The sequence below is a fragment of the Eurytemora carolleeae genome, unplaced genomic scaffold (assembly GCF_000591075.1).
Source record: "Eurytemora carolleeae unplaced genomic scaffold, Eaff_2.0 scaffold207, whole genome shotgun sequence".
Taxonomy (NCBI): Eukaryota; Metazoa; Arthropoda; class Copepoda; order Calanoida; family Temoridae; genus Eurytemora; species Eurytemora carolleeae.
This window is the reverse complement of record NW_019396121.1, coordinates 318,087-337,467: the sequence shown is the minus strand read 5'-3', so window position 1 is coordinate 337,467 and position 19,381 is coordinate 318,087. Positions and strand designations below refer to the sequence as shown.

The 19,381-nt window shown below is 33.3% G+C and overlaps 1 protein-coding gene across 3 annotated transcripts in view; it reads left to right on the top strand.

Moving 5' to 3' along the window:
• Positions 1–19,381, top strand: part of LOC111695564 (A disintegrin and metalloproteinase with thrombospondin motifs 18) — a 31,795-nt gene that overhangs the window by 5,514 nt on the left and 6,900 nt on the right. The window contains exons 7-34 of one of the 3 annotated variants that reach the window (XM_023464930.1): positions 347–501; positions 1,350–1,412; positions 1,607–1,682; positions 2,263–2,459; positions 3,777–3,849; positions 4,141–4,215; positions 7,548–7,610; positions 8,050–8,116; positions 9,346–9,392; positions 9,580–9,692; positions 10,011–10,060; positions 10,201–10,273; positions 10,559–10,580; positions 10,886–10,959; positions 11,014–11,082; positions 11,419–11,488; positions 11,837–11,889; positions 13,783–13,845; positions 14,346–14,547; positions 14,631–14,790; positions 15,697–15,757; positions 15,986–16,142; positions 16,411–16,444; positions 17,178–17,304; positions 17,389–17,454; positions 17,651–17,732; positions 17,964–18,064; positions 18,328–19,253. In XM_023464930.1, the coding sequence (XP_023320698.1) occupies positions 347–501; positions 1,350–1,412; positions 1,607–1,682; positions 2,263–2,459; positions 3,777–3,849; positions 4,141–4,215; positions 7,548–7,610; positions 8,050–8,116; positions 9,346–9,392; positions 9,580–9,692; positions 10,011–10,060; positions 10,201–10,273; positions 10,559–10,580; positions 10,886–10,959; positions 11,014–11,082; positions 11,419–11,488; positions 11,837–11,889; positions 13,783–13,845; positions 14,346–14,547; positions 14,631–14,790; positions 15,697–15,757; positions 15,986–16,142; positions 16,411–16,444; positions 17,178–17,304; positions 17,389–17,454; positions 17,651–17,732; positions 17,964–18,064; positions 18,328–18,571 (2,637 nt within the window). In that variant the 3' untranslated portion in view covers positions 18,572–19,253. Of the gene's footprint in view, positions 1–346; positions 502–1,349; positions 1,413–1,606; positions 1,683–2,262; positions 2,460–3,776; positions 3,850–4,140; positions 4,216–7,547; positions 7,611–8,049; positions 8,117–9,345; positions 9,393–9,579; positions 9,693–10,010; positions 10,061–10,200; positions 10,274–10,558; positions 10,581–10,885; positions 10,960–11,013; positions 11,083–11,418; positions 11,489–11,836; positions 11,890–13,782; positions 13,846–14,345; positions 14,548–14,630; positions 14,791–15,696; positions 15,758–15,985; positions 16,143–16,410; positions 16,445–17,177; positions 17,305–17,388; positions 17,455–17,650; positions 17,733–17,963; positions 18,065–18,327; positions 19,254–19,381 lie in introns of those variants that run through there. The other 2 variants (XM_023464929.1, XM_023464928.1) reach the window with 2 other exon arrangements.

Here is a 19,381-nt window from a genome sequence, read left to right as displayed (position 1 = left end):
GGCGTTTACATTTTATGATTCTAACGATTTTTAATCACGATTTTTTAAAAGAAATTTAAAAAGTATAACGTCCAAAATGGAAAAAAGGGTTACCCACAAAGGATGGTACTTTGATGACGTCCTAATTTACTTATATATAAGAAAAGAGGATGATTCCATATACTTGTCTATGAAGTCTTATTCTGTCTAATATATAGACAGTATGAATTCCGTACAGTCGTCTCTGAAGTCTCATCCCTTGTGGGTAACCCTATATAGTCTATTTTTAAATGTCGTCTTTGATGTTCACAAGGTATTGAATAAGAATGTGAATATGAAAAAGATTTAATATATTATTATTTATCAGCGAGGAGTTTTAACCTCAGAAACAGATTACTACGTGATTAAACCCCTGGCAGGAGGCTCCAGGAAGGAGGAGTGGAGAGAAGGGGACGGGAGAAGGGGAAGGAGGAAAAAACGAGATTTAGAATACTGGACTCCAGGTCCCCATCTTATCTTTAGGTAATTCTAAACACTGGACTTCAGGTCTCCATCTTATCTTTAGGTAATTCTAAACATTGGAGTCCAGGTCCCCATCTTATCTTTAGGTAATTTTAAACACTGGACTCCAGGTCCCCATCTTATCTTTAAGTAATTCTAAACCTTGGAGTCCAGGTCCCCATCTTATCTTTAGGTAATTCTAAACACTGGACTCCAGGTCCCCATCTTATCTTTAAGTAATTCTAAACCTTGGAGTCCAGGTCCCCATCTTATCTTTAGATAATTCTAAACCTTGGAGTCCAGTACCCCATCTTATCTTTAGGTAATTCTAAACACTGGACTCCAGGTCCCCATCTTAACTTTAGGTAATTCTAAACACTGGACTCCAAACCCCCTTCTTATCTTTAGGTAATTCTAAACACTAGGACTCCAGGTCCCCATCTTATCTTTAGGTAATTCTAAACACTGGACTCCAGGTCCCCATCTTATCTTTAAATAATTCTAAACACTGGAGTCCAGGTCCCCATCTTATCTTTAGGTATACCTCTAAACATTGGAGTCCAGGTCCCCATCTTATCTTTAGGTAATTCTAAACCTTGGAGTCCAGGTCCCCATCTTATCTTTAGGTAATTCTAAACACTGGAATCCAGGTCCCCATCTTATTTTTAGATAATTCTAAACACTAAATTTTATTGTTCCACGTTTCTACATTTACAGATTAATTAAATTCCTTTTCAATATTCCGTGGTATACATATTCTGCAGGATAACCTTTAATTAAGCATTTATTCTTGAATTTACAAGGGCCCGCATTGGATATAACGATCAATCGTTTAAGATTAACGTTTAAACCTTAGTTTATCTTTTTAGGAAAGCAAAATGGAAAGAGCCGTGTGCACATAGTTCATCGGATCTTAAACAAAATAAAACAACGTAAGTAAAAAAAATATTCTGAACTCTTTTACAAGCACAATGCTAAGATCTTCTACAGATATTTTTAAATTTTTCTTTCTCATATTTTCCAAGTATTCAAACGTATTTTAAGTATCGTACTTTATGTCATAACTATTTGAAATTTTAAAGGCTCTGAGCTTTTTCTTTTTGCTGAAAAATTATCTTTTTTTCAGAAATTCTGATTTCTCACGTGTCCAGAGAAGATATCTTCAAGTTCATCCTGATACATTTATCCCTAATTCATTTAAGGTATTCATCCCTAATTTATTCAAAGTATTCATCCCTAATTTATTTAAGGTATTCATCCCTAATTCATTCAAGGTATTCATCCCTAATTTATTTAAGGTATTCATCCCTAATCCATTTAAGGTATTAAACCCTTATTCATTAAAGTTATTCATCCCTAATTCATTTAAGGTATTCATCCCTAATTCATTTAAGGCATTCATTCCTAATTCATTTAAGGAATTTATCCCTAATTCATTCAAGGTATTCATCCCTAGTTCATCTAAGGCATTCATTCCTAATTCATTTAAGGTATTTATCCCTAATTCATTTAAGGCATTCATCCCTAATAATTCATTCAAGGTATTCAACCATAATTTATTTAAGGTATTCAACCCTAATTCATTCAAGGTATTCATCCCTAATTCATTCAAGGTATTTATCCCTAATTCATTCAAGGTATTCATCCCTAATTCATTCTTGTTGTTCGTGCCTTATTCATTGAAAGTAATTTCCATAATTCATTTTTTCAGGATTCATTTATTAAAAATAAATTCAAGGAATGATTCGTGTTAGTCAAAACTTATGAATTATTTGGATCCAGGGTGAGGAAAGAATATGGGATGACCATTTATACTTCCCCAACGGAGGAGACGAATCTCGAACCCGTCCTGAACCAGGATACAGGGATTCATTCTATCCCGGAGCTGCTAAACCTGAACTTCGTCCTCAAGATGAGTTTCGTTCCAGAGAGAAATACTTCATGGAGCTTGCGGTTTTCATAGATCGGGATCTACATAGGTTGGTTTTTTCTTATGCGTGGCATTTTTCATATTTTTTTAATTTTAAAGCATTACCCTATCCTGGTATGGTCTAGCTGTTTACTGTACAACATGGTCTAGCTGTTTACTGTACAACATGGTCTAGCTGCTTACTGTACAACATGGTCTAGCTGTTTACTGTACAACATGGTATAGCTGCTTACTGTACATCATGGTATAGCTGTTTACTGTACTAAATGGTATAGCTGTTTACTGTACAACATGGTATAGTTGTTTACTGTACAACATGGTATAGCTGTTTACTGCACAACATGGTCTAGCTGTTTACTGTATAACATGGTCTAGCCGTTTACTGTACAACATGGTATAGCTGTTTACTGTACAACATGGTCTAGCTGTTCACTGTAAAACATGGTCTAGCTGTTTACTGTATAACATGGTCTAGCTGTTTACTGTAAAACATGGTTTGATTGTAATGTTTAGGTATATGGCGGAGAATTTCATTGATATGTTCAGGTATATTTAGGAGAATTTGATTGATATGTTTAGGTATATGCAGGAGAATTTGTTTGTTATGTTTAGGTATATGGCGGAGAATTTGATCGTAATGTTTAGGTATATATGTAGGAGAATTTGATTGTTATGATTAGGTATATTATGGAGAATTTGATTGTAATGTTTAGGTATATGGCGGAGAATTTGATTGTTATGGTTAGGCAATGGCGGATAATTTGATTGTTATGTTCAGGTATATGGCGGAGAATTTAATTGTTATGTTCAGGTATATGGCGGAGAATTTGATTGTTATGTTCAGGTATATGGCGGAGAATTTAATTGTTATGTTTAGGTATATGGCGGAGAATTTGATTGTAATGTTTAGGTGTATGGCGGAGAATTTGATCGTAATGTTTAGGTATATATGTAGGAGAATTTGATAGTTATGGTTAGGTATATGGCGGATAATTTGATTGTAATTTTTAGGCATATGACTGAGAATTTGATTGTAATGTTTAGGTATATGGCGGAGAATTTGATTTAGGTATATGTAGGAGAAATTGATTGCTATGTTTAGGTATATGGTGGAGAATTTGATTGCTATGTTTAGGTATATGGTTGAGAATTTGATTGTTATGTTTAGGTATATGACGGAATATTTGATTTTAATGTTTAGGTATATGACGGAATATTTGATTTTAATGTTTAGGTATATGGCGGATAATTTGATTGTTATGTTCAGGTATATGGGTGAGAATTTGATTGTAATATTTAGGTATATGGCGGAGAATTTGATTGTTATGTTCAGGTATATGGGTGAGAATTTGATTGTTATGTTCAGGTATATGGCGGAGAATTTTCCTTTAAATACTGACGAGAATATAGTTCAGGTTGTTCTAGCGATCATAAATGCGGTAAGCTTTACATAGAATCATAAAGAATCATATGTAGCTTTACCTGAAAACTGAGTTTTCCCATGTAAAAATTAACCCTCTAATCTTAAATTTTTTTTACAAATCTAAGAACATTCTTAATTGTGGTTCCTGAGTTATGATCAGACATTCAAACAAACCACCAAAACAGAGATTAATACAAGTACATTATATACATGTAGACTAGCTTGGGAACCCAGCTTTACCTGGAACTTAAACTTTCACATTTTTTTTCACGGGCCCTTCAGCTAGTATAATATATATCTTGTTTAGGTTGAACTCCTGTACTCAGATCCAAGCCTAGGAGTAAATATGAAGTTTCTCATCAAACGTTTAGAAATACTCCAGGTCAATTTTATTAAATCAGAACAGCTCATTTAAGGATGTTATCTATTCATAATACTATCTAATATGTTATGGGACACCCTGTATCTACTATCTAATATGATATGGGACACCCTGTATCTACTTATATCTAATATGATATGGGACACCCTGTTTCTACTATCTAATATGATGTGGGACACCCTGTATCTACTTTCTAGTATTAAAAGGGAAGGTTTCTGCAAGTAGTTCCATCCAGTTACAAAAAAGGATCTGATAAAAAACTTCAATTTGTTTTATTGTATGACTTGCATTATTGAACAACAAAATTAAGTAACATTATAAACAAAACTTGCATTTGAGTTCCTACACCCAGAAAATAAACAGATAAAGGACAGAAAAACTCTACAAGTGCATACAGTACGCTAATTAAACAGTTTGATCCTTGGCCCCAAGGTTATAATGCAAGGAAAGTTATTTCATCAAGTACGCATCTTTTGTACTGCAGTGTACTGACTAAAAATGGCGGTAATGTTAACACGTAAGACGGATGTCGAAGCCTGACATGGGATCCATCTTTCACATAAAAAATCAATGAAATATTCTGGTCATAGGAAACTATTATGTCAATTATCAAAAATATCAAAATTTAATGTTTTTACCTCCTCGGATACTAAACGAACACTGATGAATCTATTTTGTTTACAAAATCCGCCCAGAGAGAACTGGTTTCAATATGTACGCAGAGTATACGCAACTGCAATTAACTTTCCTTTCATTATAACCTTGCTTGGCCCTTTTGCCCCTCAAACTGTGACTTTCGATCATAGTTTGACCCTCTAAACAAAATTTTTTACTTTTTTCTTTTAAATTATTTTCTGCTTTTTTTCACGTAAATATATAGAAAGACAACTCTTGAAAAGTTTAAAGATTATTGAATTAAATTAAAATTGAAGATAACGGCTGTATCTCTTTTAAATTTCGGACTCTGAGCCCAAAACTTAAGACAGGGTATCGTTATGAAAACCAGTTTTAAAACCCAGGTTTCACGAATGCGGTTAGGCAGTTTTGTGAATATCAATATTTTTGTAATGAAATATTTTTTTCAGTTTGTTTATAATCTTTATTTTTTCGAATCTCTTAAATCAAAATCTACACAAATGTTAGGATCCCAAAAAGGAAACTCGGGAGTTTCGTTCAACGATACTCTTTTAAATTTCGGGCTCTGGGTGACAGTACATTACACAATAATTGTGTACACACATAATAAATCCCTGCTGCTGTAAATTTGTTTATTTCTTTAAAAAAATATTCCGTGATACATTAAAACATTGTTTATTGCAAAAACCATAGTTCGTCATATTAAAGGAGTTTTAGGCCTATACAATATGCATGCACCTTTGTGAATAACCCTGCATGCATACTTGAATTAAATAGTTGTCAAGATTTTAAATAAATCTTGATTCCTACTAATTTCATGTCTGAAAAGACGGTTAGATACGTAAAGAGCCGAGTTAATACAGAGTTTGAGATTCAAGTTTTAAGTTAAGTGCAGTTTTTGCATATTTAAGTACAAAATAGTGGACTTAAGCTTAGTATTTGATTGAGAAACGTGATACTCTGGCAAATTATACTGAGTGTTCTGCTGAGGTTGCAAAATATCTGCAAAGTTTAATTTGTTCAGATCGTTAAGAAAACTTCTCCCTGGAGTAGGATTCAATTCAAGAAAACTTGCAAATTACAGGGGATATTAGTTCCAAAACAAACACTTGGTCCATTTCTAACACTGAGTGTTAGAAATGCACCAAATCTACAAAGTTATCTTTTTTTAGCGTATATATATATATTTAAATCCAAGCCGAGTCGAACAAAAATACACCATACATTCATTGAAAATGGCTAAAACTAACTATTAAAACATTATATGCCTACTTTAAACTAATAATAAGGTATGAGAATTAGTTTTTGACGATATTGGTTTTCATTTTCGAACATATTTTAAAATAATTACCACATTTCAGTTCATGTCCCGTTTTCGGAACATATCCTGGTTTTAAGACAATTACCGGAATATCATATCAATGTCAATTTTTAAGCATCTACGCAGTACGCACTTACGTAACAAAACATGATTTTTTGACACAGTAAAATATAAGCAAAATAGAAAACAAAAAAATACACTTATTTTATAATTTAAAAATCATTACAGCATCGAGAAATCAAAATTTTAATATTATTTTGTTCTTTATAGATTTAGCTAGAAATCAGGGAAATTGTTTTTTAGAATAATTCGGGAAATTAAATCAACTTTATTCTCTAATTCAACAAATAAAATAGAGAAATAAAGATTTTAGAAATAATTTAGCAGTTAATTTAGTCTTCATAAGATAATTTTTACTTTCAGTAGTTTATTTTGTAAGTTATAAACGTGAGTTTTGATCTGAATTGAGGATTATACTAAAAAACGGGAAAGTGGGTTTTGTCTCGAAAACGCGACAATGTTTTAAATTCAGGATATGTTGGAAAATGAAAACCTGACATTGTCTTGAAAACGGTCAAGGGTTTTAATATAAAAAGAACTTCTTTTATAATTTAGATTCCAGAAAATGGTTTTAAATTGGGAATTTTTGTCCTCGTCATGCTTAATAAATTTTGGTTATAATTTCAATTATCGACTTTTACTCTCTTATAATTTGTGCCCATTTCTAACACTCAGTGTTAGAAATGGGCCAAGTGTTATTTTTGAAACTAATATCCCCTGAATTACTTCAAGAGGGGTTTTATATTCCTAGTAACAACATTTTTTTCATTACAGTTCCTGACTTTATTGTCCGGGAACAATAAAGTGGGTATGAAAATTGGCACCCCTTTATTGTCCCGGCTGCAGAAAAAAAAAATTTTTTCCTCGTATTTTAATTGGTGTGGCAACATGAGCTTAAAACTTTCTCTGAATAAACTTTTCTTACATTTTCTGAGACATTCTATATATTTATATATACAGTTTCCTGACAATGTAAAACTGTGTAGTTTCAACAGAACAAAAAAACTGTAATTGAATGTAATCTTTATCTTCCTTTTTCACTCTGATAAGGGCATGAATGACATTTATTAATTTTACAATCAAATGCAGTATTTAAACATGGTAAAATCTGGTCTGTAGATAAGAGTTAATGCAAGGTATGGAACTGAGTATGCAGTGCTGTGGAAAACTTCTTTTGGATTCATTTGAGACATATTAAACTTATCTGTAAATCCTGAGTTTGAGCGCAAACTCCTACTTTGGGGGTGGATACGTTTTCAGAATTAGTTTTTTTAAAATTTAATTTAATTTAATAAACCCGATTTCTATTTTTCAGGCTGATCCTCCGGGCCTTGTCAGATCTTATGACATAGATCGATATTTGCACAGTTTTTGCCAAGTAAGTTTTTTTTTCGCATTTCAAGTCCTAGTATTTCGCTCAGGAATGTTTTCAAATAAATTCTAAAAATAGTATTTGCAAGAGTATTTTGTGCTAAGTTGAAATTAACCTTTATCATAAATATTGAACAGTTTTGGTGTTCAAAGTTTTTAATGATTTATCAAAATTTATCTTTAAATGTTTATTCCCTATATATTTGAAACCTGATGGTACCTGTTGTACAACTTTGATATTTCAGAATTTAACAGAATTTGTAGTTTCAAATATCAAAATTGGAAACATCCAAAGATTAGAAAATTAGAGTCGCATGTGTTTATTTGCAATATTCAAAATTTAAATTAAAATTTTCCATTTTACAGAGGGGTAGAGGGGTGTATGATACGAATACAAATATTTTTTTTTTGGTTGCTTTGAGTTAAATTTGAAGACTCCTGTTTAGTGGCAGATGCATGAAAACCCTCCTCCTAGTTCAGAGCTTAACTGGGATCATGCTCTTGTTCTCACAGGTTCGGATATTAATCTTTATATATACTTTCCTTGTCTGTACTCTGTATGTCTCTTTGTTTGTCGGTTTGTACCCAATAAACGTCCAAAAGGCTGAACCGACCGGACCCACATTTTGTGTGGGACCTCACATGACCCCTATAAGGTTTATGAATGCTCAGAATTACAAAAAAATTTCTCCAAAAATTTTTGATTTTCGTCTAAAATTTTGAAAATCCATGAAACAAAAATGAGAATCCCCAAAAATATTTTTTTTTTTTTGTGAAAGAATGAAACCTTGCATTTTGGGTCAAAATATTTTGAGTTTTTTTTTCTTACATCAATGTTTTCAGAGGGGTAACCATTATTTTAATTAGGTAACAGTCCCATAGTAAATATTTCTTAAAGGGAGAGACCGGCTAGACATGGTAGTTGAGCTGAAAGTGCAGTATTGTAGAGAAAAACTTTAGGATCCATTTGATACCAATCAGACATTTTTACGGTGTACAACTTCTAAATAATAGCGTAAAGCCGTTTCTAATATTTCACCAGTTGTTTCAATCAGCAGAAGAAACGTTTTTTTACAATTATTTAATAACCCAGACAAAACATGTTTAAAATTTGTTTAGACAAATTTGCTGTTAGGAACAAATTTCTCAGAAGAAACTATCGATGAAAGCCATAGTAGAACCGTAGATCGTTTATTTAATTATCATAATTTCCTTTGCTGTTTCTATAATTTTTTTTCGTCGATATCTTCAAAACGTCGTCTTCACAATAAAATAAAGAACACCAACGAGCGACCCTAGCAGAAAGAATTTGCATAAATCTACGAGACTCTAATTTTTAAAAAGAATTTTAATAACTTATTTTCAATCTTTACTATTTTTCTCACCCTATTTGTATACACTATACATACAACTAGTTTGTAGAATGGTATTTGTTAAATGTTTTGTTCATGTTATTTAAGAATTGTAAAAAAACTTTCTTCTGATGACTGAAACAACTGGTGAAATATTACAAACGACTTAAAAAATATATATTTAATAAATCTTCAGACCGTAAATATGTCTCATTGGTATCAAATGAATCCTAAAGTTTTTCTCCACAATACTGCTCAACTATACCATGTCTAGCCGGTCTCTCCCTTTAAAGCTGGGTAACCGTTCCCGGAGTATGATGACAAGACAATTTCCTGAACTAGTCGTCACGTGATTTTTTGTTAATATCTCATTAAACTTTTCTTTGTCAGGTCTTGATGTTCATGTTGTGGATAGATCAGGGAAACTAGCTAATCAGGTAGGGGATGAGGAGAAGGAGGGGAGAAGCATACAGGAGTTTTCAGTGGGGGGGGCGAATAAAGTACTACAATTGATTTCATATGACTATTGGATGAGTAAAAAAATATGCAGCGGGCTTCATAGGCCAAAAAATCATTATATTGTAAACATAAAACATGATGTAAGAATATTTTCTTTTAACCTAGGTTGTGGGTTTAGCACCTGTATCAGGAATGTGCAATGCTGCGACCTCGTGTACAGTTAACGAAGGTCGCCATTTTGAATCAGTTTATGTCATGGCGCATGAGATTGGGCACAAGTAAGAAGAAAAAATAAAAATATTTAATTTTATCATTGCACAATTGTACAATGATAATGTGCAAAAAAATTATGATTATCATTCTTACATTTTGTATATTTTTTAATATACTTCAGTCCCGCGTATACCATCTAGCGGGGTTCACATACAATTTATTTTAGGCAATGTTTTTATCATAGAATAAAATATACAATAGTAATGTCTTTAGTTGTGGTAGTTGTGCTAGTTATGCATTTAGGTCAGTTTTCATATCTACGTAATTAAAATTACCCTTGAACTTGCTGTAAGAAAGCTGAAGAATAACATTTTTAATATTAGTTTAGGGATGAACCATGATGGTCCAGAGTCAAACAATGACTGCAGTCCAGGTAAAAATACAGAAAATAATCTTTTATTATTATGCATAATTGTTATTATTATTATTATTATATTATCATCATTATTCTTAATATTATTATAACTTTTTTGTTTTTATTATTATTCAATAAAATAAGTAAAATCATTTTAGGAGATTATATAATGTCTCCAACCCTGGGAAGTGGAAAAATTCGCTGGTCTTCGTGTTCAAGAAAATATCTGAGGAAGACGACATTACTGATATATTTTATTGAATTTAGTAGAGAGAAATCTAATTAAAAGAATATTATTTTGATACTTGATTAAAGAAGCATTCAATAAACAAAGGTCACGAAAATTGAAAAATATATGGCGGGACACCGCGTCACTGTCCACTACCCCCTCCACCCCCCCCCCTCTCCCGGCCCGGCCCTGGAGGATTAAACTTAAGGTGAAATAAGTGTTGTTGTTTTTAACCTTTTCTCATTTATCTAAAATCGAAACTCTAAACTAATGTTGAAAAACCTCAGGGATTTTCTTTCCTCTTCACAGGTACATTATAACTTATACAGGGGGTCTCAATAAACATGGGAATATAGATAATCTGTTTGTCGTCTTTGATTTCAATGAATTCTTATTTGAGTCGAGTTTTTCAAAAATATGTTATACGTGAGCTTTCCTAACTGTGGCCCGACTTTTCAGAAAGTTTTAGCAGAGATATGACAATATTATTTAGACAATTTTGAATATAAATAATTGAAAATGGAACAATTTGAGTCACGAAAAATTTCTTTGTTAATCGATGACCGTGTTAAATTTTCGCTATTTTATTCTTTTTAACTTTTATTTGTTCTTAGGCTTTCTGTTTGAAAGACGAAGGAAAAGTCCAGCTAGAGCACTCATTTTCTCCTGAAAAACTACCCGGAGAGAGGTAATTGTTTAACCAAAATCTAGCGATGACGACATTCATTCTCGTTTATTCTAGGTTTCCTGCAGACTTGCAGTGTAAGCTGAGATATGGACCTAAAAGCACACATGCACACCAACAAAACAGGAAAGAAAAATGGAAAAATGTCAAATACTTTTTAAAATACCTCTGTAAATATCCATTTAAATATTCCTGTAAATACAGTAATAATCAGAAAAGTCCGGAATAGGAAGACAACTTTTAGACTAAATTATGACTTAAAATAGTCCAATGAGCATGGGAAACAGCAACTTTGCAGTGTTAACGGACCCATTTTACCTAATAAGTGATTTAATAATTGTGCAGTATTGTCTATTTGCTCTGTAAATACACTACAAGTATTGATATAAGGTCGTCTTCCTTTTTTTTATAGTTTTCTAGTTATCACTGAAGAAAAGAATTTAACATGATTTGAATCTAAAGCAGAGAGGTGTGCAGAGATCTACATTGTAGAAGAGAACATTTTACCTGGACTTCCCATCCAGCCTTAGAGGTCAGTATAGGGCATACATAGTTCATATTTAGCCTTGGAGGTCAGTATAAGTCCATTGAGGTTATCTTCAACCTATGAGGTTAGTATAGACCCTCAAGGTCTTATTCAGATTTGGAAAAAATGTAGATCATATTCAGCCTTCTGGATTAGTAATAGAACCTAAAGATCATATTCAGCCTTCTGGGTAGAACCTAGAGATCATCTTCAGATTAGGAGGTCATATTTTTAAGCGTCCAAAGATTTTTGAAGTCATGAATGAAACAAGGAAGGGTGAATAAATGAATGAAACAAGGAAGGATGAATAAATGAATGAAACAAGGAAGGATGAATAAATGAATAAATGTTCAGGGCACTAGTTGTGGTTCAGGGAGCTGGTGTAAAAGAGGAGTCTGTGTCTCCAGGTAATCCTGGACATTTTACTTCTTGACATTTCAACATATTAAATAGTTTTTTTTTTAAACTTTCAAGTTGTTTTAATTAAGATGTTTTTTAAATGGTTAGAAGCTGTTATTGTTCTAATGAATATCAAAACAAACATATGATGATATTTGACTAACCTTAATTTTGTAAAAGTCTTAATACACAAAACTAGGTTTAATGTTTGTGTAACTGATAAGTAATAATCAAAAAAGTCTCATTAAAGGTCTGACATACAACTTATTTCAGATAATACTGAATTTAGAAAGTATGGTTTTAAGGTCCTCTCTTGAATTTTATTTCTTATATTCGTTTTTTTTGGAACATGTAAGATCAAAATAATAATACTGTTTTTCCTTATTTCAATAATTAGTAAGAAATAAAATCTACTTGAAACTGAATTATTAATTTAACCTTCATTGCTCACATTGAAATGATCTGTAAAATATTTAAGCTGAGTTTTAGATTTAAAGGGATTGCGTTTTCAGAAACTTTGGAGTCAAATTGTTATTGTGTTTTTCGAAACCGTGGAGTTAAAGAGATTGAGTTTTCAGAAACTGTAAAGTTAAAGTGATTGCGTTTTCAGAAACTGTGGAGTTAAAGGGATTGCGTTTTCAGAAACTGTGGAGTTAAAGGGATTGAGTTTTCAGAAACCGTGGAGTTAAAGGGATTAAGCTTTCAGAAAATGTGGATTTAAAGGGATTAAGCTTTCAGAAACTGTGGAGTTGAAGGGGTTTCATTTTTAGAAGCCGTGGAGTTAAAGGGATTACGTTTTAAGACCCGTGGAGTTAAAGGGATTGAGTTTTCAGAACCCGTGGAGTTAAAGGAATTGAGTTTCCAGAAACTTTGCAGTTTAAAGGATTGTGTTTTCAGAAACCATGGAGTTAAAGGGATTACGTTTTAAGACCCGTGGAGTTAAAGGGATTGAGTTTTCAGAACCCTTGGAGTTAAGAGGATTGCGTTTTCATAAAGTTTGGATTTAAAGGGATTGAGTTTTCAGAAAGTGTAGAGTTAAAGGGATTGAGTTTCCAGAAACTTTGGAGTTAAAGGTATTGTGTTTTTCGAAACCGTGGAGTTAAAGGGATTGAGTTTTCAGAAACTGTAAAGTTAAAGGGATTGCGTTTTCAGAAACTTTGGAGCTTAAGGGTTTGAGTTTCTCAGAAACTGTGGAGTTGAAGGGATTGAGTATTCAGAAACTGTGGAGTTAAAGGGATTGAGTTTTCAGAAACTATGGAGTTAAAGGGATTGCGTTTTCAGAAACTGTGGAGTTAAAGGGATTGAGTTTTCAGAAACTGTGGAGTTAAAGGGATTAAGCTTTCAGAAACTGTGGAGTTGAAGGGATTTCATTTTTAGAAACCGTGGAGTTAAATGGATTGAATTTTCAGAAACCGTGGAGTTAAAGGGATTGAGTTTTCAGAAACTGTTAAGTTAAAGGGGTTGAGTTTTCAGAAACTGTGGATTTAAAGGGATTGAATTTTCAGAAACTGTGGAGTTGAAGAGGTTGAGTTTTCCGAAACCGTTGAGTTAAAGGGGTTGAATTTTCAGAAACTGTGGAGTTAAAGGGATTCAGTTTTAAGAAACAGTGGAGTTAACGTGATTGAGTTTTTAGAAACCGTGAAGTTAAAAGGGTTGAGTTTTCAGAAACTTTGGAGTTAAAGGGATTGAGTTTTCAGAAACCGTGGAGTTAAAGGGATTGAGTTTTCCGAAACCGTGGAGTTAAAGGGATTGAGTTTTCAGAAACCACGAAGTTGAATGGATTGTGCAGTTAAACGGATTGATATTTGGAATCGTTTATGGAACTAAGTTTCCAAGGAGTTTTTTCTACAAATCTCTTTGTAACCTTTCTAAACTTTTGTAAAAATTGTGGATTTTTCTAGAAATATTTTAACTGATCCTGCAATATCGTCTTCTATCCAGGGAGAATGGTCTGACTGGACAAGGTAAATTTAGGATTATTCCGCCATTTTTCTTCTTAATTAATGATGGTACGTTCAGTATTGTTGCAATATTGCAATAACAATATTTGCTAGGTTGAAAGATACATCAACAATTGTGAACTTCTTAAGGGCATTTCTTAAAGAGACAACTTCCAAAATGTGTTTGTCGCACCTCTCGACCCACCATCGTTTCCTAGAACCAGCGTACGGGCTGGTGCATGCCTACGTGTAAAGTACCAATTATATGATTCATTAACCTCAGCCTAAGCTTAGGCGTCCGGAAAGTACAAACAACTTAAATATCACCTAAACTAATTTGTGGAAAAATCAATGTGAAAATTCGTGAAATTGATCTTAATGGAACCCCTTTTATAGTAAACCTAGTACTTTCCTGGATAACTAGAATGTTGCCCTCTTTAGTTAACGATTTTTTTAATGAAAATTGTACACTCAAAAATGCTTTAACAATGTTTAGAATGTACATTAATCAATTAATTATTCAGAACGGAGTGTAGTTCTCCTTGTCTGTATCCTAGCTCAGGGTACAAGCTAGAGCAGGACGATGGATCAGGACCAAGGAGCCTGGTAGATGGAAGCTCCGGGATAATAATATCCTCTAGAACCTGCTCTACATCCTTCCCTCAATCCAGTCAGCTGTTTTGCCCCGGGTCTGCCTACATGTACTCTACTTGTAGCAGTGTCAAGGTATTCCCAGAGATTGAGAATTAAATATCAATATTTCTGCTGATAAATTGGATCCAGATGAAAAACTTCTTTATGTTGATTAGGAATGTATGAGTGTTCCACGTGCAAGCGTTTTAGATTATTCCAGAGAGCTCTGTACTACAGCCAGTCATTCAGATGCAGATATTCTTCCATTTGGAGACATGAACGCTCTAGATAATCCAGATCCTGATCTAGCCTGCAGGATATCTTGTTTTACTATAGGTATTCTACTTAAAGAGACTATTGGTTTGATTTTAAAGGAAGTGTTCGCGAAAAATGAAAGTGGGTATAGGCTTAATGCGATAAAAAAGCGCTTTTGATCGCTACTAATCTTCTATCTGTTGCGTCTATAAGGAGAAAATTGTTAAGAACGACTCACACCGAAGAACGCAGCGTCCATACAAATTCGGAAGGATGCAACATTCAACTCGGATCGTAAACAACTCAATTTAATTCCAAACAAGTCATTGAGATAATACACACAATAGTCATCGATTATTTTTCGACGCATTCGTATATAGTTAAAATTTCATAATATTTTTGATTTTGGTTTTTTTAAAATAATTTTCGCTGGCGCTGGATTTTCGAACATTCCTGGAAAATATAAAAATGTCGTCTTCATTATCAAAAATCCTCGAAACAGGAATAAATGTTTTCAAATCCTGAAAAATACAAAAATGCAGGATATCTGTTTTACTATAGGTATTCTAAAGAGATAAATACCCGACTCACAACAACACTCTTTGAAACAAGGGAAAATAACTGATAAGTTGTAAATCTTTTCAAGATAGAAAACCGACGATATCTTCTATATATAAACAGCATAACATTCTCTGTTTGGCTATTTGTTTGTGTGTCCAATCAAAACTAAACGCCCTCTTTTAAGGGAATCTTTTAAGGGAATCTTTTATGGGAATCTGTTAAGGGAATCTTTTAAGGGAATCTTTTAAGGGAATCTTTTAAGGGAATCTTTTAAGGGAATCTTTTAAGGGAATCTTTTAAGGGAATCTTTTAAGGGAATCTTTTGTGGGAATCTTTTATGGGAATCTTTTATGGGAATCTTTTAAGGGAATCTTTTATGGGAATCAGTAATTGTTGTCAAAAGGTTGAAACTCTGTTTTATCTTAGAAAAGCGACTGATCTCGAAGAACTGGTTTTTCCCCGATGGAACTCGTTGTTATATTAAAGGGTAGGTATTTTATCAAGATTTCACACAGTGAGTTTTAAAAAACGTTATATTCTTTTATACTTTGTCGATAACGATATTATTTTGTACACCAGTTTTGATAGATTGCATTAACAATTAAAACGATTTTGTTTTATTATCTAACGGAACCATTAAGAAAGATCCAAATAAAATTAATTTCTGAAGGTTTTGTTCAGGACCGGATCTGATCTTGTAATTTATTTGTTGAAGGGTTGAAAACAGTTTCTGTATCCATGGAGTTTGTGAGAAGTTTTCCTGTCTTGATCCGTCCCAACCTAGTCCAGCTTATCCAAACCATGCTCCGCTCTACTCTACCAACAAACCAGAGCAGATTCACATTCTGGACCCGTCCTTCTGTACATTGAAGGAATAATTTTTAGATTTACATTAAACAGCAACATTTCCCATTTACCTAATTAGTCCTCAAAGGCTGCCCCCCCCCCCCCTTCTTCAAAACCGAACTGTTACCCCGCCCCCCATAACTATTCGAATCTTAAACCCCAGCTGTCTCTCTCATCATCAGCGCTTTTAATCTATTAAAAAATTCGATTGTATTCGACATATTTGCCCTATTAAGAAATAATCCATGTAAAAAAATCTAATTCTCCCATTTGAATACAAAATTATAAAAACAGAGCGAGAAACCCAACCTGAACTATCTAAACACAGGTTATATATTCATCAATAGGCAGCTTCATTGAACAAATATTTAAATCAACTGAACACTCGAAGCAAATTCTAATGTCCTAAGCTCTATATCTTTGAAACCTAATTTCGAAGACTTTTGATATGAAAACTGCTAAAATAAATGCGTATACATATTAAAGGTGTTACGTTATACACAATCAGGTTACAAAGAGAAGTTTGGTGCGAGTTTTCAGTTCTTTTACATTTTGAAATTGGTAAATTTTCATCCTCGCACCCGAACCATTAAAGTTAGAGGTCTAATTATTTGTAATGACCAGGTCTTGAAAAGTTGAACAAGGGACATCTATCCCACTACCCTATCTCAATTCTAAGGGAAACATTTGGTACTATATAGTTTCAGTATAAGTAAATATTTCCATTTACTGATAGCGCCGATTAAAGGATTCATATCTCTAATTGGATAATGAGATAGATAGAAAAATAGATGTTACCGCCATACAATTTCTATTGGTTAGAATAGACATCAAACACATGACGGAACCCTGATTGGATCAGGCGCTAATGGAATCGGCAAACAAGTGTTTTATTAGACAAAAATAGTTCAATCGGGATAGGGTTAAGTTTATCCGAAAAAGTAGAAACAATCCCCACAGCACGTATTCTACTCCAAGTTTAAAACTTGGAAATATAAATCACAAGATAAGCTTGGAGCCAACTATATGAATAAGACGAGACAACCACAGTTAATTTTTAGATATTGAATCCACTCGACTTACAAGATTAACCAACTTCAATGGAGGGAGTACCCCTGTTAGCTGGAGTACTTGGAGTGCTTGGAGACCGGATTCTAAATGTGTTTTTTCATGTCTTGTCCCGGCCAGGTTATGATGCTGATAATATTAATAATAACAATAATAACAATAATAACAATAATAACAATAATAATAATAATAATAATAATAAAGAGGGTTGCAAATGATGAGTAGAAGATGTGAATATCCTCCCTGTACTGGTCTCAGCTCTACAATAAGGTGTACAATTAAACAACCAGAAATATTTAAATGATATTTATTAGAAATTTCTACTTCAAAAATAGTAAACCTTTAAAGAATAGTTTCTTTCTTTAAATTTTTGTTGGATTGATATTTTTCAATGACTTTATCAAACCCTGAATAGGTTCATTCAGACAACCTTGAGTAAGCAATAATTCTCATCTCCTTTTCTTAGCATCTGTGAGGACATAAGCTCTGACTGTAGTAAACTACAAACTCCATTCCAGTTTGCTTCTCAGCTCTGTGCAAGGTTTCAGGTATACCTTTTCTTAAGGGACTTGTCAGAGTTTATAGGTCATAAAAGTAACTAAAAGAACTGAAACGTGACACGATATAAGGAGTAAACAATTAGAGTTAGCAACAAGTGTTCAGTTCCTTTATTTTGACCCCTTTTGGGAATCCTTAACTCCTAAAAGTTGGTAATTCTCAATAAATTATCCTATTCTAGATGATAATGAATTCTCTTCTAATATATTACCTTCTTCCAGTTGATAAAATTGTCTGGTATTGGGATGCAGTTGAGTTCAACTGATGAGGATCCGGATCGAGGTTGCAGGATAGCTTGTCAGGACAGTAGTATATCCTACAGGTAAAACTATCAATAGAGAAAGGTTGGGATTGGATTCTATACTATATGTTATAGTTCTATTTTGTACCTAGAGAGGACGCCTGGTGTCCTGATGGAACGGATTATATACACTTCACGTTCGGTTTCTATATGTGTAGTACCTAGAGAAGAGAGCTGGTGTCCTGATGGAACGGATTATATATCCTATATGTTAAGGTTCTATGTGGTATCTGGAGAAAAAGGATGGTATCCTGATGGGACGGATTATGTATCTATATGTTAAGGTTCTATATGGTATTTGGAGAGAAGGGATTGTATCCTAATGGGACGAATGATTATGAATTTAATCTGAATGGAGAAATTATTACTTTGCCCTATGCTTACGATTTTTGCCTGATAACAACAGATCTAAGAAAACATCAAAATATTCAAAATGAAATAAAATCCAAGATTGAAAGTATGGGAATGAGATTAAAACCAGCAAAATGTAGATATTTTCCACCAGATCAGGTGTACCTAGCAGAATAAACTTTACTATTGGTGAAACTGAAATTCCAAATATATTTCAAAAAGAGCAGAAATTCCTTGGCAAACTTCTATTTCCTACGGGTAAACTTAGTGATGCATTTGATTACATCAAGAGGGAATTTGAAACAAAACTCATAAATATAAATACATTTCTTATTCGGGATGAATATAACGTCTGGATCTACAAACATTATTTCATTCCTTCTATTCGATTTCTGCTCACTGTTCATACAATATCACAAAGTCATCTGAAGAAAATAGATACATTCACAGATAAATTTGTGAAAAAATGGATTGGATTACCACCCTATACTGCTCTACACTTGAAACCTGCCCTAGACATCACTTCAATATCAACCCTGTACAAAACAACTATGACGCAAGCATACACTAGAATAAGAATACTGGGTGATGAAACAGTTAACTCTGCCTTACAAGTAGACAGGGGAAAAAAATTGGCTCCGCAAAAATTCCATCTAAGACTATGCAGAAAAAATGTTTCAACAAGCCAAATTAGAGAACTATGGTCAAGCAGAAATGCCTGAGTGGGATGACCAAGCTTGCAAACGTCAATGGTACGAAAAAAATGGTATCCTGATGGGACGGATTATATATTCTTCATTTTCATGTTCTATATGGTATCTGGAGAGAAAGGATTGTATCCTGATGGAACAGATTATATATTCTTCATGTTCAGGTTCTATATGGTATCTGGAGAGAAAGGATGGTATCCTGATGGGACAGATTATATATTCTTCATGTTCAGGTTCTATATGGTATCTGGAGAGAAAGGATGGTATCCTGATGGGA